We start from the raw sequence: 27,116 nt of genomic DNA, 5'->3' as shown, positions 1-27,116 counted from the left end.
GCGCTGTCCGAAAACGTCTCCGTGGTCCTGTGGCTGGCATGACTCAACGCCAAAGGCGCACGGAACGCTGTTCCCTTCCCACCAAAGGTGGTCCCTATTTTTTCTACTTCCATTTTTTACCTGCTTTCGAACTGCTAGGTTGGCAGAAGCTGGGACAAGTCACGGGAGCTCACCCCATTACGCGGCGCTAGGGACTCGAACCACTGATCTGCCGACCTTTTGATCGACAAGCTGAGCGTCTTAGCCACTGAGCCACCACGTCCCTTATAGGAACTGGGTATATCTAGTTAAATGAAAAGAAGGATTGGGGATGACATGATAGCAGTCTTCCAATATTTGAGGGTCTGTCACAAAGAACAGAGGGGCAACCTATTCTCCAAAGCATCTGAAGGCAGGACAGGTAGCAATGAATGGAAGGTTATTAAAGAGAGAACAGTTGCAGGAATTTTTGATGAAAAGAAGGACCAGGGGAGACATGATAGCAGTCTTCCAATATCTCAGGGGCTGCCACAAAGAAGAGGGAGTCAAGCTATTCTCCAAAGCACCTGAAGGCAGGATAAGAAGCAATGGGTGGAAACTCATCAAGGAGAGAAGCAACTTAGAACTAAGGAGAAACTTCCTGACAGTGAGAACAATTAACCAGTGAAACAACTTGCCACCAGAAGTTGTGGGTACTTCATCACTGGAGGCTTTTAAGAAGAGACTGGACAGACCTTTGTCCAGACTAGGTTTGCCAACCTGGTCAACCAGTTGCATAAACCAAAATCAAAGCAAACCAGAGATGTGACAGCTCAGCTAAGCCGCCTATGGTTTGGAACGGGACAAGTGACGCTTTAAACCGTCATTATATTGTTACGATCTTTCCTCCCAACCAAGGGAAGAGAATAGGCAGGTTTAGCAGAAAGAAGAATTAACAGCCTCTTTTACACTTGCATATAACTTCTTTTGGTCTTGGCAGGTTTGCTATAACTTATCCAATGCCGCAACACGCGGAATAAATAAAATAAATGTGAAGAAATAAAAGTCACACTTCTTATTTTTTTTTTTTACACGGGCTCTAACTTAGACCAATGTTGGCAGCAAGATATATACTGTGTATTGGAGGGGCTCCCTCTGCTGGTTGTCACGCCATAAAACAATAAGACATCCGTTTATTTCAAGAGGGGCTGCAATATTTTCACTGATTAATTAATGACTTCTTTGAGGATTAATTACTTGGCAACTGACTCATATATATGACCGTTGCAGTGTCCCGGAGTCACATGATCCCCTTTTGCGACCTTCTGACAAGCAAAGTCAACAGGGAAGCCAGATTCGCTTAACGACCGGGTAACTAACTTATCAACTGCAGTGATTCACTTAACAACTGTGGCAAGAAAGGTCGTAAAATGGAGCAAAACTCACTTAACAAGTGTCTCAGTTAGCAACAGAAATTTTGGGCTCAATTGTGGTCATGCGTTGACGACTGCCTGTATTTCACGTCAGTTTTTCCATCTGTAAAATGGGAATAGTCCAGTTCTTTCTCATAGTTGCACTGAAACCATCAATTGCATTAAATAAGTTCCAGGTTTAAGTGGAGTCGCTTTCCTGTGAGATACAAATATGATAAATAAACAAATGAACAATAGAATAGAATAGAATAGAATAGAATAGAATAGAATAGAATAGAATAGAATAGAATAGAATTAGAAATAGAATAGAAATAGAAATAGAATAGGAATAGAAATAGAAATAGAAATAGAAATAGAAATAGAATTAGAATAGAATAGAATAGAATAGAATAGAATAGAATAGAATAGAACAGAACAGAACAGAACAGAACAGAACAGAACAGAACAGAACAGAATAGAAATAGAATAGAAATAGAAATAGAAATAGAAATAGAATAGAATTAGAATTGGAATTGGAATAGGAATAGGAATAGGAATAGGAATAGGAATAGGAATAGAAATAGAATAGAATAGAATAGAATAGAATAGAACAGAACAGAACAGAACAGAACAGAACAGAACAGAACAGAACAGAACAGAACAGAATAGAATAGAATAGAATAGAATAGAATAGAATAGAATAGAATAATATTCTTTATTGGCCAAGTGTGATTGGACACACAAGGAATTTGTCTTTGGTGCATAAGCTCTCAGTGTACATAAAAAGACACATTCATCAAGAATCATAAGGTACAATACTTAATGATAGTCATAGGGTACAAATAAGCAATCAAATCATGCTAGGAAACAATCAATATAAATCGTAAGGATACAGCAACAAGTTACAGTCATGCAGTCGTAAGTGGGAGGAGATGGGTGATAGGAACAATGAGAAGATTAATAGTAATAGTAATGCAGCCTTAGTGAATAGTTTGACAGTGTTGTGGGAATTAGTTGTTTAACAGAGTGATGGCATTCAGGAAAAAAATGTCCTTTTGTCTAGTAATTCTGGTGTGCAGTGCTCTATAGCGTCGTTTTGAGAGTAGGAGTTGAAACAGTTTATGTCCAGGATGCGAGGGGTCTGTAAATATTTTCACAGCCCTCTTTTTCACTCGTGCAGTGTACAGGTCCTCAATGGAAGGCAGGTTGGTAGCCATTGTTTTTTTCTGCAGTTCTAATCAGCATTCCATTCCTTTGCAAAGTTTCTTTTAAGACCTCCGTGTTTGGACGCATCTCCAAAACGCATTCCTTCCTTAAAATCAATGCCTTTGTATTTTGCACTCTTCAAAATGTTCATAGGCATCAGCCCTGGACTTGGATGGCCTGAAGAACTGAACAAAGATAGCTTCCCTGTCTCACCACAGTTTAATTCTCCAAGTCATCATGTAAACAGAGTAAAAAGCAGCTCAGGGAGAAGATAATCACCCCAGGGACCACTCCAGCTGCAAAAAAAATCTATCGCTCCCTCTAACAATACCATCCCTTCACAAAGCTCGAATCAAAATCCTTTTTTATCTGAAAACAAACGAGAGCAAAATACGTTCTACCTTTTCGGAAAAAAATTGCCACATCAGTTGACTCTGCTTTATTACTGTTTACTCAGAAATTCTTCCATTCCAATGCGAGAAGGGTTTTTTTTTTTTTTTTTTGCTCCCAACAGTGTCTGCGTGTGTGTAAAATTGCATCTTGTTCTTCTTTTTTTTATTTTTATTTTTTTTTTCTCCCTGCTTTTTAATCCTCTGTCGCTCATACCTCTTCGAACAAATCGTCTGCCGGAGCTGCAGCAAAACATTTTGAGACAAAAATGCACACATCACAATCACCGACGGTGGATGAATCATGTCGTTTCCTGGACAGTCCATTAGTCTGGCCCCATCCGAATTTCTACAGCCTTCAATTTAAACAAAGCCAAAAAAATAAAATAAAATAAAGAATCTAGGGGCAGGTCTTTCTATGCAGAAATGTGCACAGAAGAGCAACAGAGACGATTAAGGGACTGGAGGCTAAAACATATAAAGAATGATTGCTGAATGAAAAGAAGGACCAGGAGTGACATGGTAGCAGTCTTCCAATATCTCAGGGGCTGCCCCAAAGAAGAGGGAGTCAAGCTATTCTCCAAAGCACCTGAAGGCAGGACAAGAAGCAACGGATGGAAACTCATCAAGGAGAGAAGCAACTAGAACTAAGGGAGAAATTTCCTGACAGTGAGAACAATGAATCAGGAGAACTTCAGAAGTTGTGAATGCTCCAACACTGGAAGTTTTTAAGAAGAGATTGGACAACCATTTGTCTGAAGTGGTGTAGGGTTTCCTGCCTAAGCAGGGGGTTGGACTAGAAGACCTCCAAGGTCCCTTCCAACTCTCCTGTTATTCTGTTATAGATGTAATTTTCTCTATACAGTCTTCTTCCCCTTTTTTGAGTGCCTCTCTATGTTTATCCCATTTTAAAACTCCTCAACAAGAATTGGTGTTTTTTCTCAAGAGTCTGTCAAATGGAAGGTTTGGGGTTTTTTTCATTCCCCCCAAAAACCTTTGAAACGATATTGTTTCAAATCAACAGGATCTGTGTTTTTTTTTAAATTGACTTCTAAAGAAAGGAAGCACTCAATGTACAACCACAATTGAGCCCAAATTATCAGTTGCTAAGTGAGACAGTTAGGTGAGTTTTGCCCCCTTGTACGACTTTTCTTGCCACAGGTGTCAAGTGAATCACTGCAGCTGTGAACTTAGTAAGTGAATTTCCCTTTCCCGTTGCCTTTGCTTGTCGGAAGGTTGCAAAGGAGACCCCAGGTCACTGCAACCGTCATAAATACAAGTCAGTGGCCAAGCCTCTGAATTTTTGATCACGCGACCATGGGGATGGTGCTGCCGTGGGTCGTAAGCGTGAAAAAGGACACTTTTTTTTCAGTGCCATTGAACAGAATGTTGCAAGTCGAGGACTACCTGTATAGGATTCGGATTGGGAAGGTGCAAAGGTCTCCTGCTTTCTTGCAGAGGTTTCAGGTTAAGAAATAAATCAGTTAAGGGAGATTTTCTGCTTTCATTTCCCTGCAGCTCAAGAGACTTCTGAATAGCTGAACAGCCACTGAATATCACAGCAGGAAAAGCAGGTTCCTTTCCAAGGCCAGCGAGGAAAATCTATCACTTTGAGCTATTAGTAACTAGGTGTAATCTACAGATTTAGGTTTTAGTAGAGCAGCTGGGCTGTTGTGTTTGAAGGGCAGTTTGCTGGATTTGTCCCTTTGGCTCCTACTAAGCCTCCTGCCTTACAGGGACAGGTTGCTGTTTGCCCAGACAGGTTGCTCATGCCTTTGTGTACCACCACCAATTCACCCACCCACCCCCTTCCGAATTCCTTGTATCTGTGTCTTCTGCATGACAATTAGGCACTGATTTGATTCCTCTCCTAACGGCACGAACCCCATTAAAACCCAATTCAGCTGATTATCAACAGCTTTTCTTAAATGAAACCACGGGCTCCCTGGGGGAGTCAGCCAGAGCCAGAAAATGACAAGAGAGAGAGAAAGGGAGGGAGGAAAGGGAGAGAGAGAGAGAAGAAAGTGAGGGGAAGAGAGAAGAAAGAGAAGAGAGAAAGAGAGGAGAAAGAGAAGAGAGGAGAAAACGAAGGAAGAGAGGAGAAAGAGAAAGAGAGAAAGAGAGAAGAAAGTGAGAGAGTGAGAGAAGAAAGAGGAGAGAAGAAAGAGAGAGAGAAGAAAGTGATGGAAAGAGAGAAGAAAAAGGAGAGAAAGAGAGAAGAAAGAGACACAGAAGAAAGAGAAAGAAGAAAGTGAGGGAGAGAGAGAAGAAAGAGAGAGAAGAAATAGGAGAGAAAGAGAGAGAGAAAGAGAAAGAAGAAAGAGAGAAGAAAGAGAGAAAGAAGAAAGTGAGGGGGAGAGAGAAGAAAGAGAGAGAAAGAGAGGAGACATAGAGAGAGAAGAAAGAGAGAAAGAGAGAAGAAAGTGAGAGAGTGAGAGAAGAAAGAGAGAGAGAAGAAAGAGGAGAGAGAAGAAAGAGAGAGAGAGAAGAAAGTGAGGGAGAGAGAGAAGAAAAAGGAGAGAAAGAGAGAAAGAGAAGAAAGACAGAAGAAAGAGAAAGAAGAAAGTGAGGGAGAGAGAGAAGAAAGAGAGAAAGAAGAAAGTGAGGGGGAGAGAGAAGAAAGAGAGAGAAGAAAGAGAGAAAAGAAAGAGGAGAGAAGAAAGAGAGAGAAGAAAGAGGAGAGAAAGAGAGAGAGAAAAAAGAGAGGCGAGAAGAACGTCTGCAAGAAAACCAGTCAAGCTCAGAGAGCACCAAGGACCCCACAGTCTTCCTCCTCCACTCCACAACCCCCCACTCCCTTCTAGCACTGATGATGTTACCTACTTGGGTCACGAAACATCTGCAAGAAAAGAATCAAGTTCAGAGAGCACCAAGGACCTGAGCTACAAATATTCTCCTTTTACTGAATTTCTCTATTTTGTAGTTCTTTTACCGAGTCATTTGAGCCATATGAGTTTGAGTCCCACCTTAGGCATGAAAGCCAGCTGGGTGAATTTGGACCAGTCCTTCTTTTCTCAACCCAACCCACCTCAAAAGGGTTGTTGTTGTGGGGAGAAATGGGAAGATTTGTTGGACCTGTTTGACAGCTTTGGGGGTCTTGGATTTGTAGGGAAAGGGCGCCCTCTCCTGGCCAAAGATTGGAAATATTTCCACTGTCCAATACCCAGTGTATTTTCAGCAGCTTTTAATAGAATAAACGAGTTGGAAGGGACCTTGAAGCGCTCACCCTAAAACCTAACTGGATGTTCCCGCCAATGGGATTTTCCCATGTATTTTACCAAGAAATGTACTTTTCCAGGAAATGTCTGAATTCATAGAGGCCTAACCAGAAGTGAGTTTCAGCAGGTTCTGACCAGTTCTGGAGAACCGGTAGCAGAAATTTTGAGTCGTTCGGAGAACCGGTAGTAAAAATTCTGACTGACCCCACCACCATCTATTCTCTGCCTCCCGAGTCCCAGCTGATCGGGAGGAAATGGGGATTTTGCAGTAAGCTTCCCCTGGAGTGGGGAGAGAATGGAGATTTTGCAGTATCCTTCCCCTGGAGTGGGGTGGGAATGGAGATTTTGCAGTACCCTTCCCCTGGAGTGGGGAGAGAATGGAGATTTTGCAGTATCCTTCCCCTGGAGTGGGGTGGGAATGGAGATTTTGCAGTACCCTTCCCCTGGAGTGGGGTGGGAATGGAGATTTTGCAGTATCCTTCCCCTGCCACACCCACCAAGCCACACCCACAGAACCGGTAGTAAAAAAAATTTGAATCCTACCACTGGGCCTAATCCTAAATGGATTTTCCCACCAATGGGATTGTTCACGGGTGAAATCCAGCAGGTTCTGACAGGTTCTGGAGAACCGGGAGCGGAAATTTTGAGTAGTTCGGAGAACCGGCAGATACCACCTCTGGCTGGCCCCAAAGTGGGTGGGAATGGAGACTGTGCAATATCCTTCCCCCAGGAGTGGGGAGGGGATGGGGATTTTGCAGTATCCTTCCTCTGGAGTGGGGTGGAAATGGAGATTTTGAAGTATCCTTCCCCTGGAGTGGGGTGGGAATGGAGATTTTGCAATATCCTTCCCCCAGGAGTGGGAAGGGAATAGGGATTTTGCAGTATCCTTCCTATTCTCTGCCTCCCAAGTCCCAGCTGATCGGGAGAAAATGGGGATTTTGCAGTATCCTTCCTCTGGAGTGGGGTGGAAATGGAGATTTTGCAGTACCTTTCCTCTGCCACGCCCACCAAGCCACACCCACAGAACCGGTAATAAAAAATATTGGATTTCACCACTGGGATTTTTCCATGTGTTTTACCAAGAAATGCAGATAAGCCAGACTCGAAAAGGCAGTGCCCATCTAAACATACCCATGTGCTCCAAATTCGTTGGCGACGTCCATTTTTCTGTCCGAATTCATGGGGGCCTAACCCTAACCCTAAGTGGATTTTATTTATTTTATTTATTTATTAGTTTGATTTATATGCCGTCCTTCTACAGAGACTCAGGGCGGCTTACAATGCGTTAAGCAATAGCCTTCATTCTTTTGTATATTTATACAAAGTCAGCTTATTGCCCCCACAAACTGGGTCCTCAATTTACCTACCTTAGAAAGGATGGAAGGCTGAGTCAACCTTGAGCCTGGCGACATTCGCACTTGCAGTAATTGCAGACAGCTGGCAGCTAAGTACTACTTTAACAGCAGTAGTTTAGTCCACTGCGCCACCAAGGCTCTTTTCCCGCCAATGGGATTTTTCCACGTATGTGTTTTAACTGTCATGAAACATCTGCAAGAAAATCGCCAAGCTCAGAGGGCCCCCAAGGATCCCACGTTCCTCCCTCTTCCTCCTCCTCCACTCCGCAAACCTCACTGTCTTCTACCACGGAGGATGTTACCTAGTTTGGTAATGAAACGTTTGCAAAAAAAAAAAAAAAAAAAAATGGCCAAGGTCAGAGAGCACCAAGGATCCCACAAAAATAGAATATCCCCGAGTCATGTGATTAGTTCGATTTATATATGCCGCCCTTCTCCGGAGACTCAGGGCGGCTTACAATGCATTAAGCAATAGCCTTCATACTTTTGTATATACCTGCTTTAGTATGGCTTTTTGCCTACTTAGTAGGGCTTTTTGCCCAAAAGTATGATCTTTTGGCAAGCAAAGTCAATGGGGACTTCGCCAGATTCCGTTAACAACCATGTTAAAATTTTGATATTGATTTTAATTGAAATGTTTTAAATTATGGGCCAAACCTTATTTAATTATTTTAAACCTATTTTAACGTTTGTGTACAATGTTTTATTTTGGCTGTTCACCGCCCTGAGTCCGAAAGGAGAAGGGCGGTATAGAAATTTGAAAAATAAATAAATAAAATAAATGTTGCATGTCCCGGGTTAGCTGGTTTGAAAAATAAAAGTTTATTTCTGTACAGGACGGCGGCGAAATGTAAAAATTGTTGCTACCAGTTCTGTCGGCGTGGCTTGGTAGGCATGGCGGTCATGTGACTGGGTGTGGCCAACTCTTTTTTTTTTTTTTTTTTTTGTTGTTACTTTAAAACATTTTTTTTTAAACTACCAGTTTGGGCAAATAGGTAGTTTAAAAAAATGCTTTAAAAAAGTAAAAAAAAGAGGTCTGACGATCACAGCTGTGCCGCGCGATCGTCGGAACCTTTTTTTAAAAAAACTTTTTTAAAGCATTTTTTTTACTACCTATTTGCCAGAACCGGTAGTAAAAAAAATGCTTTAAAAAAGAAAAAAAAAAGATTCTGACAATTGCGCGGCACAGCTGATTGACAAGGTTCCGAGGATCTTACCTTTTAAAAGTATTTTTTACTACCGGTTCGCCAAAACCAGAGCGAATCGGTAGCATTTCACCCCAGTACGGGACCATTAATCTTTTGAGAAGGTGTTGTACAATATGTTTTCAGTTTTTAAAAAAGACCAAACATTATCTAGACTTCATCCCAACCAAAAGGCTTGCCTTTCAGAAGTATGGCTTCTAATCATATGTAAATGTATGCAAATTTGCTAGAGGATTATGTGCATTTGATTAATTAAGGTTTATTTAATCGGATGACAGCTCTTCTTACATGTAGAAACATTGGCTCCTCTTTCTCCTTACAAGCGAAATCATGAGTGATCTTTTTAAATTTACCTGGAGCCAAATTCGGAAGGTTTCTTGCAGGTTTGATTTGAAGCTGGCGGGATCGCCTGCCCCGAGGGAAAAAATGATGTTGAAAATTACAAACAAAACCTTTGCCGTTTCTCTTCATTTCTGCATACAGAGACAAGCACACTCGGAAAGGAAATACGTTTTAACACAAAACAGACTAATAGGGTGGAAAAGAACGTTAGAGATCTTCTAGTCCAGGGGTCAGCAACCTGCGGCTCTGGAGCCGCATGTGGCTCTTTCACCCCTCTGCTGCGGCTCCCTGTCACTCAAAATATGTGTCACAATCGCCAATGTGCGACACCTGTTGGCACGTGATTTATTGAGCTTTTCAACCCCCGGTAGGCCAACCATGGATAAATCCAAGAAAAGAAAAGTTTCAGAAGAAAACAGAACGTTTAATTCGACTACATATGCTAGTTTTGTGGCCGCTCAAGAAATAGTCAGGCACGGGAAGGGTTTTGTGGCTCCCGGTGTTTTCTTTTCTGTGGGAAACGGGTCCAAATGGCTCTTTGAGTGTTTAAGGTTGCAGACCCCTGTTCTAGTCCAACCCCTTGCTCAAGCAGGAGACCCTATACCCACGATGGTGAACCTATGGCACATGTGGCACACAGACCCTCTCTGTGGGCACAAGCACCGTCGCCACCTGGTCTTCCGGGCACCGGAAAATGGCCTGAAAACGGCCAAAAAAAACACCTAAAGAACAGGCCATTTTCCAGGCTGTTTTCAAGCCGGTTTTTGGGCTGTTTTCAGGCTGTTTTTGGACCATTTTCAGGCCACTTTTTGGGCTGTTTTGAGGCCATTTTTCAGGCCGTTTTGTGAGCCGAAAAAACAGCCTGAAAAATGGCCCAAAAACAGGCATGCGTGCACCAGCCAGCTGGTCTTCGGGTTTCCAGCGCTCCGACACGTGTACATGCACACACGCACGCACATACATGTGCGTTCCGGTTTGAGCACTCGGTGTCGAAAAAGCTCGCCGTCACTGCCCTATACCATTTTGGACAAACGGCTATCCAATCTCTTCTTGAAAACCTCCAGTGACGGAGCCCCCTACAACAGTGATGGCTAACCTTTTTGCCGTTGTGTGCCAAAAGCAGGGGGGAGCGCGGCGAGGTCACTCATGTGTATGCCCCTGCCCCTTGCATGCGCATGTGCCCCCCCCACACTTTTAGCACATGATGGCACAGTGGGCCTGGTTGGCCTGTTTTTCACCCTCCCCAGGCTCCAGAAGCTTTCTAGGAATCTGGGGAGGGTGAAAACGGCCTTCTCCACCCTCCTGGAGGCCCTCCGGAGGCCAGAAACAGCCCATTTCCCAACTTCTGGTAGGACCGAAAGGCCCAAAAATCAGCTGGCCGGTGCACACAATCACGCTGAAGCTGAGCTACGGCAATGCTCGCGTGCCCACTGATACGGCTCCATGTGCCATCTGTGCCACCTGTGCTATAGGTTCACCATTTATTTATTTATTTATTTATTTATTTATTTATTTATTTTATTTATTATTAAATTTATATCCCGCCCTTCTCCCCGAAGGGACTCAGGGTGGTGAACAGCCGAGAATTAAAATAACATACAATATAAAAGTTAAAAGAATTAAAAATAAATTAAATTAAACGGCCGCCCCAATTTAAAACCCCTAGCAATACAATTTAAAAAACCCCTAAAACCTATTCAGGCCAGGCCGGCTTGCTGAAATAAAAACATCTTCAGGGCCTTACGGAAAGTGCGGAGATCCGGAATCAGCCGTATTCCGGGAGGTAGCTCATTCCAGAGGGCGGGTGCTCCCACAGAGAAGGCCCTCCCCCTGGGGGCCGCCAGCCGACATTGCTTGACCGACGGCACCCTGAGGAGGCCCTCTCTGTGCGAGCGTATTGGCCGGTGGGAGGTTATCGGTAGCAGCAGGCGGTCTCGCAAATACCCTGGCCCTAAGCCATGGAGCGCTTTAAAGGTGAGAACCAATACCTTGAAGCGCACCCGGAAGACCACTGGGAGCCAGTGCAGCTCGCGCAGGAGAGGTGTTATATGGGAGCACCATGTCGCTTCCGTGATCACCCGCGCGGCCGCATTCTGCACCAGCTGGAGCCTCCGGGTGCTCCTCAAGGGGAGGAGCATCACGGCCCTACAATATAACTGGCATATCAAATGTGCCCCTGGCTAGAGGAAAAACACACATAAATCCTACGAAGAAGTAAGAATATATATTTTCTTACTTCTTCGTAGGATTTATGTGTGTTTTTCCTCTAGCCAGGTTTTTCCTACGTAACCAAGCCCTAGGCTGCAGAAAAACCTTGGTTACGTAGGAAAAACCTGGCTAGAGGAAAAACACACACACACACATACACACACACACACACACACACATATGTATGTATGTATGTATAAAAAGAATCCTGCAGGATGGGCTAGGAGAACCTCCAAAAGAACCAATGTTGTCAAAGGAGATTAAAATAATTCATCTCCTAAAACCTGATACTCCACTGTTGTTTTCTGGGCTTCGTTTCCTGGCCCTTTGACCCACCCAGGGGAAAACGTAGCTTGGCAGGCACTTCATCAAACGGAGATGTAGATTTTTCTCTGTCAGCCCCGCTGGAAGACGTCCCTCTGGGTGACAAATTGTCTTCCAGAATCCCTTGGGTTGCCCTCTCCTCCTCCCACCAGAGATCAGCAGGATTTGCTCGGGGAAAGAGATATAAAATTAAGGACGTATTTCATAACCCAGCGACGGATGCCAAATATCTGTCCATCTTTTTTTTTTTTTTAATTTGATTTATATGCCGCCCTTCTCCGGAGACTCAGGGCGGCTTACAATGCGTTAAGCAATAGCCTTCATCCTTTTGTATATTTATACAAAGTCAGCTTATTGTCCCCACAAACTGGGTCCTCATTTCACCTACCTTAGAAAGGATGGAAGGCTGAGTCAACCTTGAGCCTTGGAGAGATTCGAACCAGCAGAAATTGCAGGCAGCTGTGTTAATAACAGGGTGCGTAAACCACTGTACTATCAAGGCTTGGCCCTTCCTCAGCGGGCAATGTCCTTCAGAAGCGTCGGATGACACGTTAGTTATGGAAAGCGTCATCTAAGATTTCTGGAGGGCAACGTGTTGAGACGGTAGTGGGGGAGGGGCTTGCTGTCTTGAGTAATTTGTTTGAAGTTCTGGGAAGAGAGAGCTAAAAAAAAAAAGAATGCAACTTTCTCATTCTTTAGGCTTTGAGATTGGTTCTAGAACTTTGTTGACGGGCTACAGGTGGGCTTTTGAGGAAACGGTGACACCTTGTTTGAGGTCTCCCGTGCAGAAAAAAAGGCCCAGATCAGTGGTGAAATCCACATTTTTTTTACTACCGGTTCTGTGGGCGTGGTGTGGCTTGGTGGGCATGGCAGAGGAAGGATACTGCAAAATCTCCATTTATTAGTATTTATTTATTTAATTCAACTTATATACAGCCCTTCTCCCCAGGGGGACTCAGGGCGGTGGACAGCCAAACTTAAAACACATACAGTACAAAAGTTAAGAAAAAACTAAAATAAATTAAATCATCGGCATTTCCAATTTAAAATCCCAGATCTGCATTCCCTCCCCACTCCAGGGGAAGGATACTGCAAAATCCCCATTCCCACCCCACTCTGGGGCCAGCCAGAGATGGTATTTGCTGGTTCTCCGAACTGCTCAAAATTTCTGCTACCGGTTCTCCAGAACCTGTCAGAACCTGCTGGATTTCACCCCTGGCCCAGATCCTTCCTTTAACTAACAGGATGGCATTTCCACTATCTTTTAAGTGCATAGGTTCAGTTAGTGTATGTCCTCTCTTAGCTGGTAGAAGCTAACCTGCTTGAACGGCTGGCGTTTCACCTATCTTACTCGTAATCCACCTGTGTTATCTGTAGCAGTGGGGTCCTTTTCCTACTATCACGGAAGGATGGGGGCAGAATTTCTCAACCGTAGACTGTGTGTGGACTTCAGCTCCCACAATTCCACAACCAGCAGGGGAATTCTGGGAGTGGAAGTCCACATGTCTTAAAACTCGCCCAGGTTGAAAAACACTTGATAAGCAGAAATTATCTGGAAGAGACCTTGGATGTCTTCTGGTCCAACGCCCCCTTGCTCAATCAGGAGACCCTATACAATTTGAGACAAGTGACTGTCCACTCTCTTCTTAAAAAACCTCCACCCACAACTTCTGGAGGCCAGCTGTTCCACTGGTTAATGGTCCTCACTGTTAGGAAGTTTCTCCTTAATTCCAGGTTGCTTCTCTCCTTGGTTAGTTTCCATCCATCGTTTCTTGTCTTGCCCTGTCCAGTGCTTTGGAAAATAAATCGACCCCCTCCTCTTTGTGGCAGCCCCTCAAATACTGGAAGACTGCTATCATGCCACCCCTAATCCTCTTTTCTCTAAAGTAGCCATACCCAGTTCCTGCAACCGTTCTTCATATGTTTAAGTCTCCAGGCCTTTAATCATCCTATTAACTTCATAGAATCAATTAATCCTATTCATTATAATAGCAAAGATAAGGCCTGTTGCTCGCTTTTAATCTGCATCGTTGGATCAAAAGCTATCCTGCCAAACCAGTCACCACCACCCTGTGCTCACAACAGAGTCACAAAGTGGAACACACTCATTTGTTTCAGATCCACTGCTAGGACCTCTGTTGTTTATTATTATTGTTTTATTGGTTCGATTTATATGCAGCCCTTCTCCGGAGACTCAGGGTGGTTTACAATGTGTTAAGCAATAGCCTTCATACTTTTGTATATACCTGCTTAGTAGGGCTTTCGGCCCCCCCAAGCGGTGTTCTTTTTTATACAAAGTCAGCTTATTGCCCCCACAATCCGGGTCCTCATTTTATCCACCTCAGAAGGATGGAAGGCTGAGTCAACCTTGAGCCTGGTGAGATTCGAACTTGCAGTAATTGCAGGCAGCTGGTGCTACTTAACTTGCACTTTAGTCTGCTGCGCCACCAAGGCTCTAATTGACTTTTAAGCCACCTTTTCTCAAAAAGAGAAACTCTTTTGAAGGTGGTTTCGAGTTCTCTAGGATGAAATGAAATCACACCCAGCTCAAGATCACACCTCCGCATTGCCTGAACCTTATTATCTGCCAGTAGGATGGGCTTGCAGAAAAGCAGCTGAGACCTTAATGGGCAAATAAAATACAGCATTGAAGGTTTAACTGGCCATTAGAAACATAAATCAAATGTGAAGGCCTTTGGGGTGAGTTTGTCGATGGCCTTCATCTTGGGTGAAGATGGATGGTGCAACTTTGGGTCCAGAAAGATCCAAGTGGTGTGGTCCGCCAGCAGCCTGTGGAGCTGGCAGTGGAGGCTGGGGAGGAGAATGGACCAATCCTGGAGTTAGGGGAAGGCCCAGACGAGGGCTCTGCGTCAGAGGCAGAGATGGGGCCAGGGCCATCTGGGAACGATCCACGGACTCCGGAGCCTCCAGAGGCAGACAGAAGAGAGGCAGAGGAACAGGAGGAGCCTGTTCCTAGTGCACGCATGCGAAGAGCTGCCAGAAGGCAAGAGCAGCTAAAGCAAAGAGGACAACTTGGGAGTAAGGCCAGGAGATGATTGGCCCCTCCCAGAAGGCTTAAAAGAGCAGCAACAGCTCCTGGGATCTTTGTAGGAAAGCAACGTTGCTACATTTGTTTCTTGTCGGCATCTCTTGCTTCTGAACTTTTGCCAAGGAAAGCCTTTGGCAGGGTGCCAAAGTAAACAAAGGTTGGTGATAAGGCCGAAGGATTGTTTACAAAGAATTTGTTTTGGACTTCAATTTGGACTAAGCTGAGAATGAAGTAATTCTCAGCTATTCTAATAAAATATATTTGTTTAGGACTGATTGTAATAACTACTTGGGCCTAGGTCACAACACCAAGTTTGGAGACCTTGTTGTAAAACATCAAGTTGTGTTCATGTATCTCCACTAGGGGGCAGCAGAAAGTCAGGAATCATTCAAATTTGTGGGATAAAGACAGAAGGAAGCTATGGGGGGAAATGTTAGTTATGATGCTCGCCTTGCTACAAACTGAAAATTCACGAGAAAAACGCTGGGAGAATTAGATGTATACCTGTCAGGGCAATACTTTTATTAGGCCAATGCAAAAATTCACAAAACAATGTTCAGAATAGTTAACAAGGGGCAGGGAAATGACAGGGAAATCTTGGAGTGTCCATTTACTTCTAAATACACGAGAAGGAGTTACATTCAAACTAAATTCTGCTAGATGCCATGAGTTCAGTTCAGCCTTCACGTCCAGATAAGTCCTTTGACGTTTATGCCCGTACAGGTAGTCCTCGCTTAACAACCGGTTGCCTAGCAACTGTTTTAAGTTACGACAGGCTCTCTGAAAGGTACTTGGAATCCAATTTTTTTCAAGTTCTGAAGACCCCACCCCACCCCTTGCAATCATGGGATCATATTTTTGGGTGCTTGGCAATTGGCTCATATTTACAGTCATTTGTGGCTGTCACACGGCTGCAATTTTCAAAAGCTTTTTGTGCGTTTTCCGGCGTTTACTTTCCAGTTTCCCAGAAACACCCATTGGATAAAATGGATCTGCTTAACAACCACTGCAAAAATCGGGAGCGGTCAGATGGCAAACTGCTTAACGACTGCAATGACTTACAGGATAACTCTAGCTTCAAATACAGTCATAAAGTTGAAGACTACCTTATCCTACAATTTACAACCTAGAAACATGATAGAAACCACATTTTCCCTTAATCTTAATAATTCCGTCTATTGTTTCGTTTAAGAGGTGTTCTTTGGTCCATCAGGTTCGATACAGCGCCTTCTTTTTTTAGTGATCAAGCAGACAGAGAAGCGCAAAGCTAACAGTTTACACCCCTCTTTCCACTTCAAACTAAAATGCTATGATGATTAATAACCTAGTCTTCTCTTTCCACAAATCTATCTCATCTTTTTAAAAGCTCTTTCCCCTAGAGACCCATTGCCCGTAACTAGACGGTTCGATTTCTCCGATATTCCAAGCGATGTCGAAAGTCAGAAAAATAGGAAGACAAAAAAGCAGGTCTCCCTGTCTTGAAATTCAGCTTGCTGATAATTAAGTTTTGGTGATTCTCAGACGTCAAAAGAATTCTTGCAATCTTCTCCCATCTGCCTTCCGCAGCCTCTGCGGTCACCCCGTTGCCATTTTATGGCCATAACCTATTGAGAATGACGAGAACTGTGACCCAACGGAGAGGACATCCACTTGGGAAAATCAGAACTGATTACAACATGCATAAAAGGTAAAGGTTCCCCTCGCACATATGTGCTAGTCGTTCCCGACTCTAGGGGGTGGTTCTCATCTCCGTTTCAAAGCCGAAGAGCCAGCGCTGTCCGAAGACGTCTCTGTGGTCATGTGGCCAGCATGACTCAATGCCAAAGGTGCACGGAACGCTGTTTCCTTCCCACCAAAGGTGGTCCCTATTTTTCTACTTGCATTTTTTATGTTGCTAGGTTGGCAGAAGCTGGGACAAGTCACGGGAGCTCACCCCGTTACGCGGCGCTAGGGATTCGAACCGCTGAACTGCCAACCTTTCGATCGACAAGCTCATCACTCAGTTACTAAAAACGGATGCTTCTTTCAGGGAATTGACAACCAATCTTAGAAACGGGAGGCCAGAGATCAGGGCAACCAGTTCAAATTTTTAAACTTCTATCTAAGGAGAGAATACGCCTCCTTCTTTTCTCTGATGAATCCAGAACTCTGTTCTGGGATATTCTAAATCAAGAACCATCCTCAATTCCCCTTCTATCCTTTTTCCCAGACTGAAACCTTGCAAAGATTGTGGAGATGAAAGAACCCAGAAGTTGGTCATAGAGGATGGTGCACCTCAACACATCTGGAAAGACCAAGCTCCAGAAGGTTCAGCTAAGCCAGGGATCTCCAACCTTGGCAACTTTACGACTTGCGGACTTCAATTCACAAAATTCCCCAGCCAACCATGTTAGTGCTGTGTTTACCTTAGATGGGAGTTAATAGAAGTATAGTGCAGGATTCACAAAAACCTGTCTATCTAATACAAGTATCTTCTCATTCATCATTGTCTTTTAACGACCGTGTAATCCCTTGCGGGGTGGAATCTGGGCAACTGAATGGAGCTAGCAGAGTGTTTGAATGGCCGGATACCCTTCCTGTCGCCAATGCGGAGTTTTGTTCGGCAGATATATTCTCAGTCTGTCCAGAGAGAGAAAAATACCTGCCTCTACCTAGGATCGAACTCACAGCCTCCTTGAATGTGAGGCGAGAGCTCCACCTCTAGGCCGCCGCACCGCTCATCAAGTATCTTCTCATCGCTTGAATAAATTTTTCAGCTGTTCCCATCAAGAACGCCTGTCTGTGTTCTTGGCTATTCCGATGGCTTTCTCCATCTACCAGGGGTCCCACGTGACTGAGATTGAGGAGGAACTTTAAAGTCTTAGGTCCGAATTTCACCTGAGCCCATGATGCGAACCTTTGAATCCAGCTATTTGTCGATTTCCACCCGTTTTGCTCCACATCACAGCTGCAGAGACAGGGCAGCAGGCTAAACAATTCAGAAGGTGAAGTTGGGGATTGCCGAAGGGACTCAACCAGCCGGTTACCAAATTCTCACTCTCTGCCAATGCTTCAAGTCTCATTTTAAGTCCTGGTCAGTTTCTCCAGCACTTTCACACCGACAGAAGATCTGGGGGGAATTCCCCATAGCAGTATTTGGCAATGGGGTTGCGGTAGGTGTTTTCATGTTGCACGCTCTGGGGAAGGAGAGAAAAAGACAAGAGAAGAAAGGTTTGCGCCAGTCAAGAGGAACCGGATCGCTAGGAAACGCCACGGAGAAGGCGAAGCTCCCTTGTTCGGTCTCTGTAGATGGAAAGCCTGGGCTTCAGGCCATTCGGTGTGGGACACGGTTCAAAAAAGGTGCAATGACAGAGAACAAGGAAGGTGACGGTGAAAGAAGCATGCAAGAACTATTACTCAGGCAAAAGGGGAATGGGGCATTTTTAAGTTCTGGGAAACATCCCTCCAGAGTCCTCCCCCCCTGTCCTGCCAAAAGCGATGAAGCTTCTTGGATGAGAAGCAAAACATTTTCTTCTTGTTTCTCAAGGAAAAAAAAAAACAGTCCAGTTGGTCTGGGAAACAGGAGGAGGAGGAGGAGATGGTAGAGGAGACAAAGGAGGAAGAGGAAGAGGAAGAAGAGGAGGAAGAGGAAGAAGGAGAAGAAGGAGGAGGAGGAAGAGGGGTGGAGGAGAAGGAGAAGGGGGAGAAAGAAGAAGAAGAGAAAGGAGGAGGAGGAGGAGGAGGAGAAGGAGGAGGAGGAGGAGGAGGAGGAGGAGAAGAAGAAGAAGAAGAAGGAGAAGGAGAAGGAGAAGGAGAAGGAGAAGGAGAAGGAGAAGGAGAAGGAGAAGGAGAAGGAGGAGGTAGAGAAGAAGAAGAAGAAGAAGAAGAAGAAGAAGAAGAAGAAGAAGAAGAAGAAGAAGAAGAAGAAGAAGAAGAAGAAGAGGAGGAGGAGGAGGAGGAGGAGGAGGAGGAGGAGGAGGAGGAGGAGGAGGAGGAGAAAAAGAAGAGGAGGAGGAGGAGAAAAAGAAGGGGAGGAGGAGGAGGAGGGGAAGAGGAGGAAAAAGAAGAAGAAGAGAAAGGAGGAGACGAAGAAGAAGAAGGGGAGAAGGAGATTTCAATAAGCTGCAACCGGCAAGAATACATATTACCATAAGGCTATGATAATGTGGAATCGCACGGCATTTACATTTGATTTCTAATTTCTGATTGTCCTCACATGAGCAAAACAGGCTCAGTCAAAGGACCAGATGTGGTCCGATGGCCCTAAAATGCCCAGATCTGCTCTGTACCATTCAGGACAAAGGGCTGTCCGATCTCTTCTTGAAAAGCCTCCAGTGATGGAGCCCCCGCACAATTTCCCTTCCCTTATTACCTGGGAGGAGGTCCTGCACTTGGCCAGGCAGAGCTCGAAGTGATCTTCCACAGCCATGAAGAGATTCCGAAAGGCCACCGCCGCTCGGTTTAGAAAATGCTCAAGGAGCTGTTGCTATAAAGGCAAGAAGACGGGGAAAAAAAAATAATAATAATCAGGAAGCTCACGAAAACCAGAAGTGCCCAATGGAGAAGGGTTTCATTTAGCTCCTCTCCCTACGACACTGATGGCTAACCTTTTTGCCATCGCGTGCCAAAAGCGGGGGTAGTGGGGGGGATTGTGCCGCGCGCGTGCCCACACCCCATAATTCAATGCGCCCCGTCCCCCCACGCATGCACCCGTGACCCCCCCCGCTCTCCCCCTGCTTTTGGCACGCGATGGCATGGTGGGCCCGGTAGGCCCATTTTTTTTGCCCTCCCCAGGCTCCAGAGCCTTTCTAGGAGCCTGGAGAAGGCGAAAACAGCCTTCCCCATCCCCCGGAGGCCCTCCGGAGGCCCGGAAACAGCCCGTTTCCCGACTTCTAGTGGGCCCAGAAGGCCCGAAAATCAGCTGGCCAGCACGCACATGCGTGCTGGACTGAGGTAGGGCAATGTTCGCTTGCCCACAGATATGGCTCCATGTGCCACCTGTGGCACCCGTGCCATAGGTTCGCCATCACGGCCCTACGACATGAATCAGCCAATCGTCTCCCAGGAATTACAGTGGTACCCCGATACTCGCCGTTAATTGTTTCTGGGAAGCGGGACGACTGCAACTACTAAAAACAAGGACCAAGCAATTCATGTGACTTAACCAATGACCTTTTGTTATGGCCAGAAAGGGTTGCGAATCACCAGGCAGCCAGTATTGACAAGTTCTAGGGCAGTGGTGGCGAACCTTTTGGTTGTTGTGTGCCATAATGCAATGCGTGCGCAACACACACACACACCCCAGGCTCCCTGCACATGCATACATGGTTCTCTCTGTGCCCCGTTTTGGGCCTAGTAGGCCTCCCTGCAGCCTACTGGGAGCAATAACGGACTATGGAGGGGGAGATGCTGCACTGCACCCCCGTGCCCCATTTTGGGTCTAGTAGGCTTCCCTGCACTTATAACCCCTAATGCAATGCGCATGCAACCTCTCTGCATGTGCCCCGCCACCCACGAATGGACAACAGACCCCAAAATCAGCTGGCCGGCAGGAGGCATGCACGCATGCCCGGTGGAGCTGAGCTGGGGCGATGGCTCACATACCCACAGAGGGCTCTAGGGCCTTGATGGCGAACCTATGGCACATGTGCTGGAAGTGGCACACAGAGTCATCTCTCCAGGCACGCCAGCCATCGGCCATTGCTGTTCCGGATTTCAGCAAGCACATGCGCACTGCCCAGCTGGTCTTCGCACGTGTGGGAGCTCTGGAAACTAGAAGAGCAGCTCCCTGGCACACATGCGCACGCTGGGAAGCTGAGCTTCTGGTTTCTGGTGCTCCCGCACATGTGCGTCGAGGAGCTGCTCTTCTGGTTTCCGGCGTTCCCCCCGCACACACACGCTCCCATTTCGGCACTCAATGCCAAAAAGGTTCGCCATCACTGTTCTAGGGTTTGGTTCTTCTAGTGTTGAGTACCAAACAAATGACGAGTAGTGGGACAAAATTTTCATGTCAAAATGCGACGAGTTTTAAAGCAGTCGTGTACCAAGGTAGGGCTGTATTGGTAGGATTTATGTCCTGCTTTCAAAGTTCTGATGTCCTGGCTTCCTCCATGGTCATGTGACTGAATTTTGGGCACCTGGTAAGCACACCACATTCATTCATTCATTCATTCATTCATTCATTCATTCATTCATTCATTCATTTATTTATTTACCGCCCTACTCCCAGGGGACTCAGGGCGGAGAGCAGCCAAAATAAAAATACAAATAACATACGAAAGTTAAAAGCTATTAAAAATAGATTAAATAATTTGGGCTCAAAAACAAATTTAAAAACATCCAATTTATGTAAAACATTTAAAACCCAATTTAAATGGGAGAGTTAGGCCAGACCAGCCTGTTGGAATAAAAACATTTTTAGGGCGCGGCGGAAAGTGCGTAAATCTTGGATCCTCCGTATCTCCAGGGGGAGCTCATTCCAGATGGCAAGTGCCCCCACAGAGAAGGCTCTCCCCCTGGGGGCCACCAGTCAACATTGCTTGGCCGACGGCACCCTGAGGAGCCCCTCTCTATGGGAGCGAACTGGTTGGTGAGAGGCTACTGGTGGCACCCTGAATCCTGAAGGTTCCATGACCTCAATTTATGACGTTCTCGCCAATTGCAACTTTTTCCTTCCTCTCCCAAGGTCCTTCGCACATCCCCTTACACCCGTTTACCTTGTTGGGCTGTAAGCAGCAGGACACACAGGCCTCATAGACACTGCAACATCCGCTGGGCAGGCAGCTGTCGCAGCTGTACAACTTGACACCGGGCGCCTCCACGTTGCAGCACCCGTTCACCAGCACGTCCTTCCTTTCGCAGATGTAGCCTGTCGCAAAAGACCCTCCAGGTGAGGCTGAGCAGAAGGAGAACGGAAGGCTCCGCGCCACAGCACAGAAGCCAAAATATCGGGCTGAAAACTGATTCCACCCAACCTTGGAAGCCGCTTTCAGAGATTCCAAAGGAATCGGTTATTTGAGTTTTTGGGAAAGATTCAGAGCAGTGGTGGAATCCAAATTGATTTACTACTGGTTCTGTGGGCATGGCTTGGTGGGCGTGGCAGGGGAAGGATACTGAAAAATCTCCATTCCCACCCCACTCCAGGTAAAGGATATTGCAAAAATCCCCATTACCTCCCCACTCCTGGGGGAAGGATATTGCAAAATCTCCATTCCCACCCCATTCCAGGCGAAGGATATTGCAAAATCTCCATTCCCACCCCACTCTGGGGCCAGCCAGAGGTGACATTTGCTGTTCTCCGAACTACTCAAAATTTCCGCTACCAGTTCGTCAGAACCTGCTGGATTTCACCCCTGGTTCAGAGGCACGGTCATTTTTATTGGCCGTCGTGCATTTTCAATTTGGGGGATTATCAATTAATTATTAATTTTAAAAAAAAAAAAAACAAGGGAAAAAAGAAACGGGGAAGGAAGAAAGAAGGGCCAACATTATCCCGGGATACATGTATTCGCCTTCATTCGTGAGAATCTTACCCAACTCATCCGTGATCAACAATTTTCCTTGGACAGAATTCCGACATTGATTGTTTGGCTGGCTGCTATTCCCCAAGCTGAAATGGACTTTCCAGGCGATGGGGCGATTTTCGTCTTGAGCTTGGGGGAAATTCCGATCCCGCAGCACTCTCTCTTCCTAAAGGCAAAAAGGAGACATGTGAAACCCGAAAAGGAGATGTTTGGATTTTGTTTTGTGGAGTAGAATGAAAGAGTCCGTTGTCTTTGTGTACCGGTAGTCCTCGAGTTACGACCACAACGGAGCCCCAAATTGATGTCGCTAAAGTGAAACGTTTTGTTAAGCGAGTTTTGCCCAATTTTACGACTTTTCTCACCACCTTTAAGGGCATCACTGCATTTATTTATTTATTTATTTATTTATTTATTTATTTATTTATTCATTCAATTTATATACCGCCCTTCTCCTAGTGGACTCAGGGCGGTGCACAGCCAAAACTAAAATACATAACAATACAAAATTTAAAATTAATTAAAAGAAATTATATACTTTGGCCCGAATTAAAACAGTGCGAATTAAAACCCATTAACAAATTAAAACTAAACAATTAATAACCATTAAAAACTAAAAAAGGGGGGCGGGGTTCACGCCAGCCCTGCTTGCTGGAAAAGAAGAGTTTTCAGGGCACGGTGAAAGACCCGACGATCCGATATCCTTCTTATCTCCGGGGGCAAATCGTTCCAGAGGGCGGGGGCTGCCACAGAAAAGGCCCTCCCCATGGGGGTCGCCAGCCGACATTGCCTGGCCGACGGCACCCTGAGGAGTCCCTCTCTGTGGGAGCATACTGGTCGGTGGGAGGCTATCGGCGGCAGAAGGCGGTCCCGCAAATACCCAGGTCCTATGCCATGGAGCGCTTTAAAGGTGGTTTGTTAAGTTACCCTGTTTTCCCGAAAATAAGACCCTGTCTTATATTTTTTTGAACCCTGAAATAAGCGCTTGGCCTTATTTTCGGGGAGGTCTTATTATTTTGGGGCACGTGGAGCAAGACAGGGGTCCTCTTGCCGTCTTACCTGATTTCCAGCTCTGTCTCCCTAACCCTAACCAGAGGAAATGGCGGGGACCGCCTGTGCATGCATTTAAATATTTTCAGGGAGCAGGGGTGGGTTCTACTTACCTTTCCTACCGGTTTGCAACGGGGCCGCATGTGTGCATGCGTGCATCCTGATGACATCGGGGACAGTGGGCGGAGCCTCCCACCAGTTTTAGTACCGGTTCTATAGAACCGGTCCAAAACGGGGGCAACCCACCACTGTCGGGGAGGGCTTATTTTCAGAGGAGGGCTTATTTTCGGGGGAGGGCTTATTTTCAGAGGGCTTATTTTTGGGGGAGGGCTTATTTTCAGAGGAGGGCTTATTTTCGGGGGAGGGCTTATTTTCAGAGGAGGGTTTATTTTCGGGGGAGAGCTTATTTTCGGGGAAACACGGTAGTAACATGGCTGTTAAGTGAATCTGGATTCCCCATTGACTTTGCGAGTCAGAAGGCTACAAAAAGGGATCACGTGACCACGGGGACTTTGCAACCGTCATAAATATGAACCAAATTTGCCGACCATTGGAATTTTGACCACGGGACCAATGGGATGCTGCAACCATCGTAAGCCTGAAAAAAACAGTCGTCGGTCACTTTTTTCCAGTGCCCTTGTAACTTTGGACGGTCACTAAACGAACTGTTGTAAACCGAGGACTACTTGCATTGTTCTAAAATGCCCTGCCAATGCCGGATTTTTTTTTTTTTGGAGTGACACCTTTGAATTCAACTTGAAATAAATTCAGAAAGTAGCTTGTTAGTTTCTGGATGAAATATTGGCAATCGATCATCCCTTTTTCAAAGTTAAATTGATCTGGACCAGGACATTCTTAAAGGGGTGTGCGTGTGTGTGTGTATGTCTGTGTGTGTGTGTATATATTCACAGTGTAGGTAGGTCTTTGGTTGTTCGGGTTTTCTCCCGCGTAAAATTGGAGGTTTCTTGGCAACGTTTCGACGAAGTCTCATTCGTCATCTTCAGGCTGGTGTCTTCGGCTTCGTGCTTCTAGGAGCAATGGAGCCCATTGCTTCTAGGAGCCCATTGCTTCTAGGAGCAATAGAGCACATTGCTCCTAGAAGCACGAAGCCGAAGACACCAGCCTGAAGATGATGAATGAGACTTCGTCGAAACGTTGCCAAGAAACCTCCAATATCTACCTCCAAAGCACCTGAAGGCAGGACATGAAGCAATCGGTGGAAGCTGATTAAAAAAAAGATCCAACTTGGAACGAAGGAGAAATTTCCCGACAATAAGGACAATTAATCAGTGGAACAGCTTTCCTCCAGAAATTGTGAGATTTTCATCACTGGAGATTTTCAAGAAGAGATTGTTTGAAAGGGTAGAGAGGGTCTTCCTGCTTGATTAGGGGGTGGAGTAGACGACCTCCAAGGTCCCTTCCGGCTCTAGTATTCACCCAGTTTTCAAGACTAAGATGGAACTCAGTGGTGAAATCCAATTTTTGTTTTTTTAACTATAGTTCTGTGGGCGTGGCTTGGTGGGCGTGGCAGGGGAAGGATACTGCAAAATCTCCATTCCCACCCCACTCCTGGGGGAAGGATACTGCAAAATCCCCATTCCCATCCCACTCTGGGGCCAGCCAGAGGTGGTATCTGCCGATTCTCCGAACTGCTCAAAATTTCCGCTACCGGTTCTCTGAACTGCTCAAAATTTCTGCTACCGGTTCTGCAGAACCTGTCAGAACCTGCTGGATGGATTTTACCCTTGATGGAACTGGAACTCACAACCTCTTGATGACTTGTCTCGAGGCCTAAGGCGGAACTAGAACTCACCATCACCTAGAGACTGGACCAAAGCCACCCAGCCTGCTTAAGCCGAACTAGAACTCACAGTCTCCCAGTTTCTAGCCTGGGGCCTTAAGCCCCTTAGGCCAGACTTGCTCTCGGGATCAAACAGGATCCGTTAAGGACCCCCATTCCAGGACCTTTCAACCAGGGGTGAAATATAAAATGCGTTACTACTGGTTCTGTGGGCGTGGCTTGGTGGTGGGGGGGGTATGTGACTGTGTGGGCGTGGCCAACTTTAAAAAAAAACTTTTCAAAGCATTTTTTCTAACGCTTTGAAAATCCTCTGCTGATCAGGCAACTCTGCTGGGATTGTCAGAGACTTTTCAAAGCATTTTTTTAAACCACCTCTTCGGCCAAGAGGTTGCAGAAAAAAAATGCTTTGAAAAGCCTCTGAGGATCCCAGCTGAGCCGCATGATCATCAGAGGCTTTTTTTTTTTTTAACTTTTAAAAGCATTTTTTGGTCGGAAGAGGTTGTAGAAAAAATGCTTTTAAAAGTAAAAAAAAAAAAAAGCCTCTGATGATCATGCAGCTCAGCTGGGATCCTCAGAGGCTTTTCAAAGCATTTTTTTGCATGGAGGGTGGGCGCAGGGATGTTTGCTATCCGTTCTCTGAACCACACGCTACCATCGCTACCGGATCGGGCGATCCGGTCCGAACCGGGAGCATTTTTTTTTTTTTTAAATTTGATTTATATGCCGCCCTTCTCCGGAGACTCAGGCCGGCTTACAATGCGCTCAGCAATAGCCTTCATCCTTTTTGTATATTTATACCAAGTCAGCTTACTGCCCCCACAACTGGGTCCTCAATTTACCTACCTTAGAAAGGATGGAAGGCTGAGTCAACCTTGAGCCTTGGTGAGATTCGCACCTGCAGTAATTGCAGGCAGCTGGTCTTAATAACCAGCTTAATAACAGGGTGCCTTAAACCCTTGTACTACCAAGGCTCTTAACTGACTAACAAGTTTCTTTAGTCGGCTCCACAGAATTTCAATTGGGTTAAGGTCTGGGCTATTCCCAGGCCATTCCAGCTGTGGAATAGGATGATCTTGAAACTCCCCAAAAAAGTGGTGTTATTAGCCATCAAACCTCAAAAATACAGAGATTTTAACCAGCTTAATAACAGGGTGCCTTAGACCACTGTACTACCAAGGCCCCTGCTTTCAGCCTCCAAAAGCCCTCTCCGCCTATCTCCTTCTGCCAGTCTGCCCACCGGCCTCCCTCGCAGGGCTGTTGAGAAGAAGAAGAAAAGAGCCCCCCACCCCACCCCACCCCACCCCCCATGGGACTTCCAAGGCAGGCAAGCGCTACTGACCTGCTTGAAGGTGCTGTTAAGGAAGTAGATGAGGGACAGCCCGAAGACGATGCCCAGCACCCATCGCTTCCGCAACAACCTTCGCCAAAACAGCGCTACCAGCTGCACCATCGGGAAAGAGGCTCCGAGCCAGCAAACGCGCGTCTCCCGGGCGCCGGGGCTAGAAAGCGGTGGATCGGCTCCTTCCTTGGCCTCGGGGGCTGAGAGGGGGGAAAAGGCGTCCCCCACCCCATTCCCAGGGCAGTCAGCCCCTGGGAGCCCCCTACCCCACCCCGGTTGGAGAGACCCTTAAGGAAGGGGGGGGGCTGAAGACAAGAGAAAAGGGGTCAAAGGCGGTGGGAGTTGCAAGCAAGAAGACCCCCCCCACTAATGCCCAGGAAAGCAGCAGCCACCCCCTCCTCCGTCTCTCTCCGAAGCCCCCAGCCCAAGAAAGTGGGGGGGGGACAAGGAGAGAGAAAGAAACGCCGCTGGAAACGGGAGCGCAGGAAGAAGGGGAAGAGGAGCTGATCCGGTTTAAGGAGAGGCCGATCCGAATTAAGCAGGGCGAGAGGCCCGATTAAGAAGGAAGAAGGAGGGAGAGGGGTGGGGGGGGAAAAAAGAGAGAGGGGGAGAGGAGGGGAAGCAACCCTGCGGTCCCCCCCACCCCACCCCGCGCGCCCCTCCTTTCCTCGCTTTCCTTGCTTTCGCCCTGCGCAAAAATGCCAGATAAAACAGCGATGGGTAGCTCCGGGTCTCCGCAAGCAAATGCCCGGGGAAGGGCG

The 27,116-nt window shown here is 46.2% G+C and overlaps 1 protein-coding gene across 1 annotated transcript; it reads right to left on the bottom strand.

Moving 5' to 3' along the window:
• Positions 1–15,163: 15,163 nt before the first annotated feature.
• SPRING1 (SREBF pathway regulator in golgi 1) lies at positions 15,164–26,943 on the bottom strand. The gene is made up of 5 exons (XM_070950990.1): positions 26,356–26,943; positions 22,178–22,334; positions 21,362–21,513; positions 19,018–19,131; positions 15,164–17,842 (listed from the first exon to the last, which is right to left on the bottom strand). Exons 1-5 carry the CDS (start codon positions 26,464–26,466, stop codon positions 17,759–17,761), a joined length of 618 nt encoding a protein of 205 aa, XP_070807091.1. The 5' UTR covers positions 26,467–26,943; the 3' UTR covers positions 15,164–17,758.
• Positions 26,944–27,116: the final 173 nt, after the last annotated feature.

This window comes from Pituophis catenifer, unplaced genomic scaffold (assembly GCF_029215685.1).
Source record: "Pituophis catenifer annectens isolate HBS135680 unplaced genomic scaffold, rPitCat1.0.hap2 SCAF_10, whole genome shotgun sequence".
Taxonomy (NCBI): Eukaryota; Metazoa; Chordata; class Lepidosauria; order Squamata; family Colubridae; genus Pituophis; species Pituophis catenifer.
This window is presented reverse-complemented; position numbering and strand designations above follow the sequence as displayed.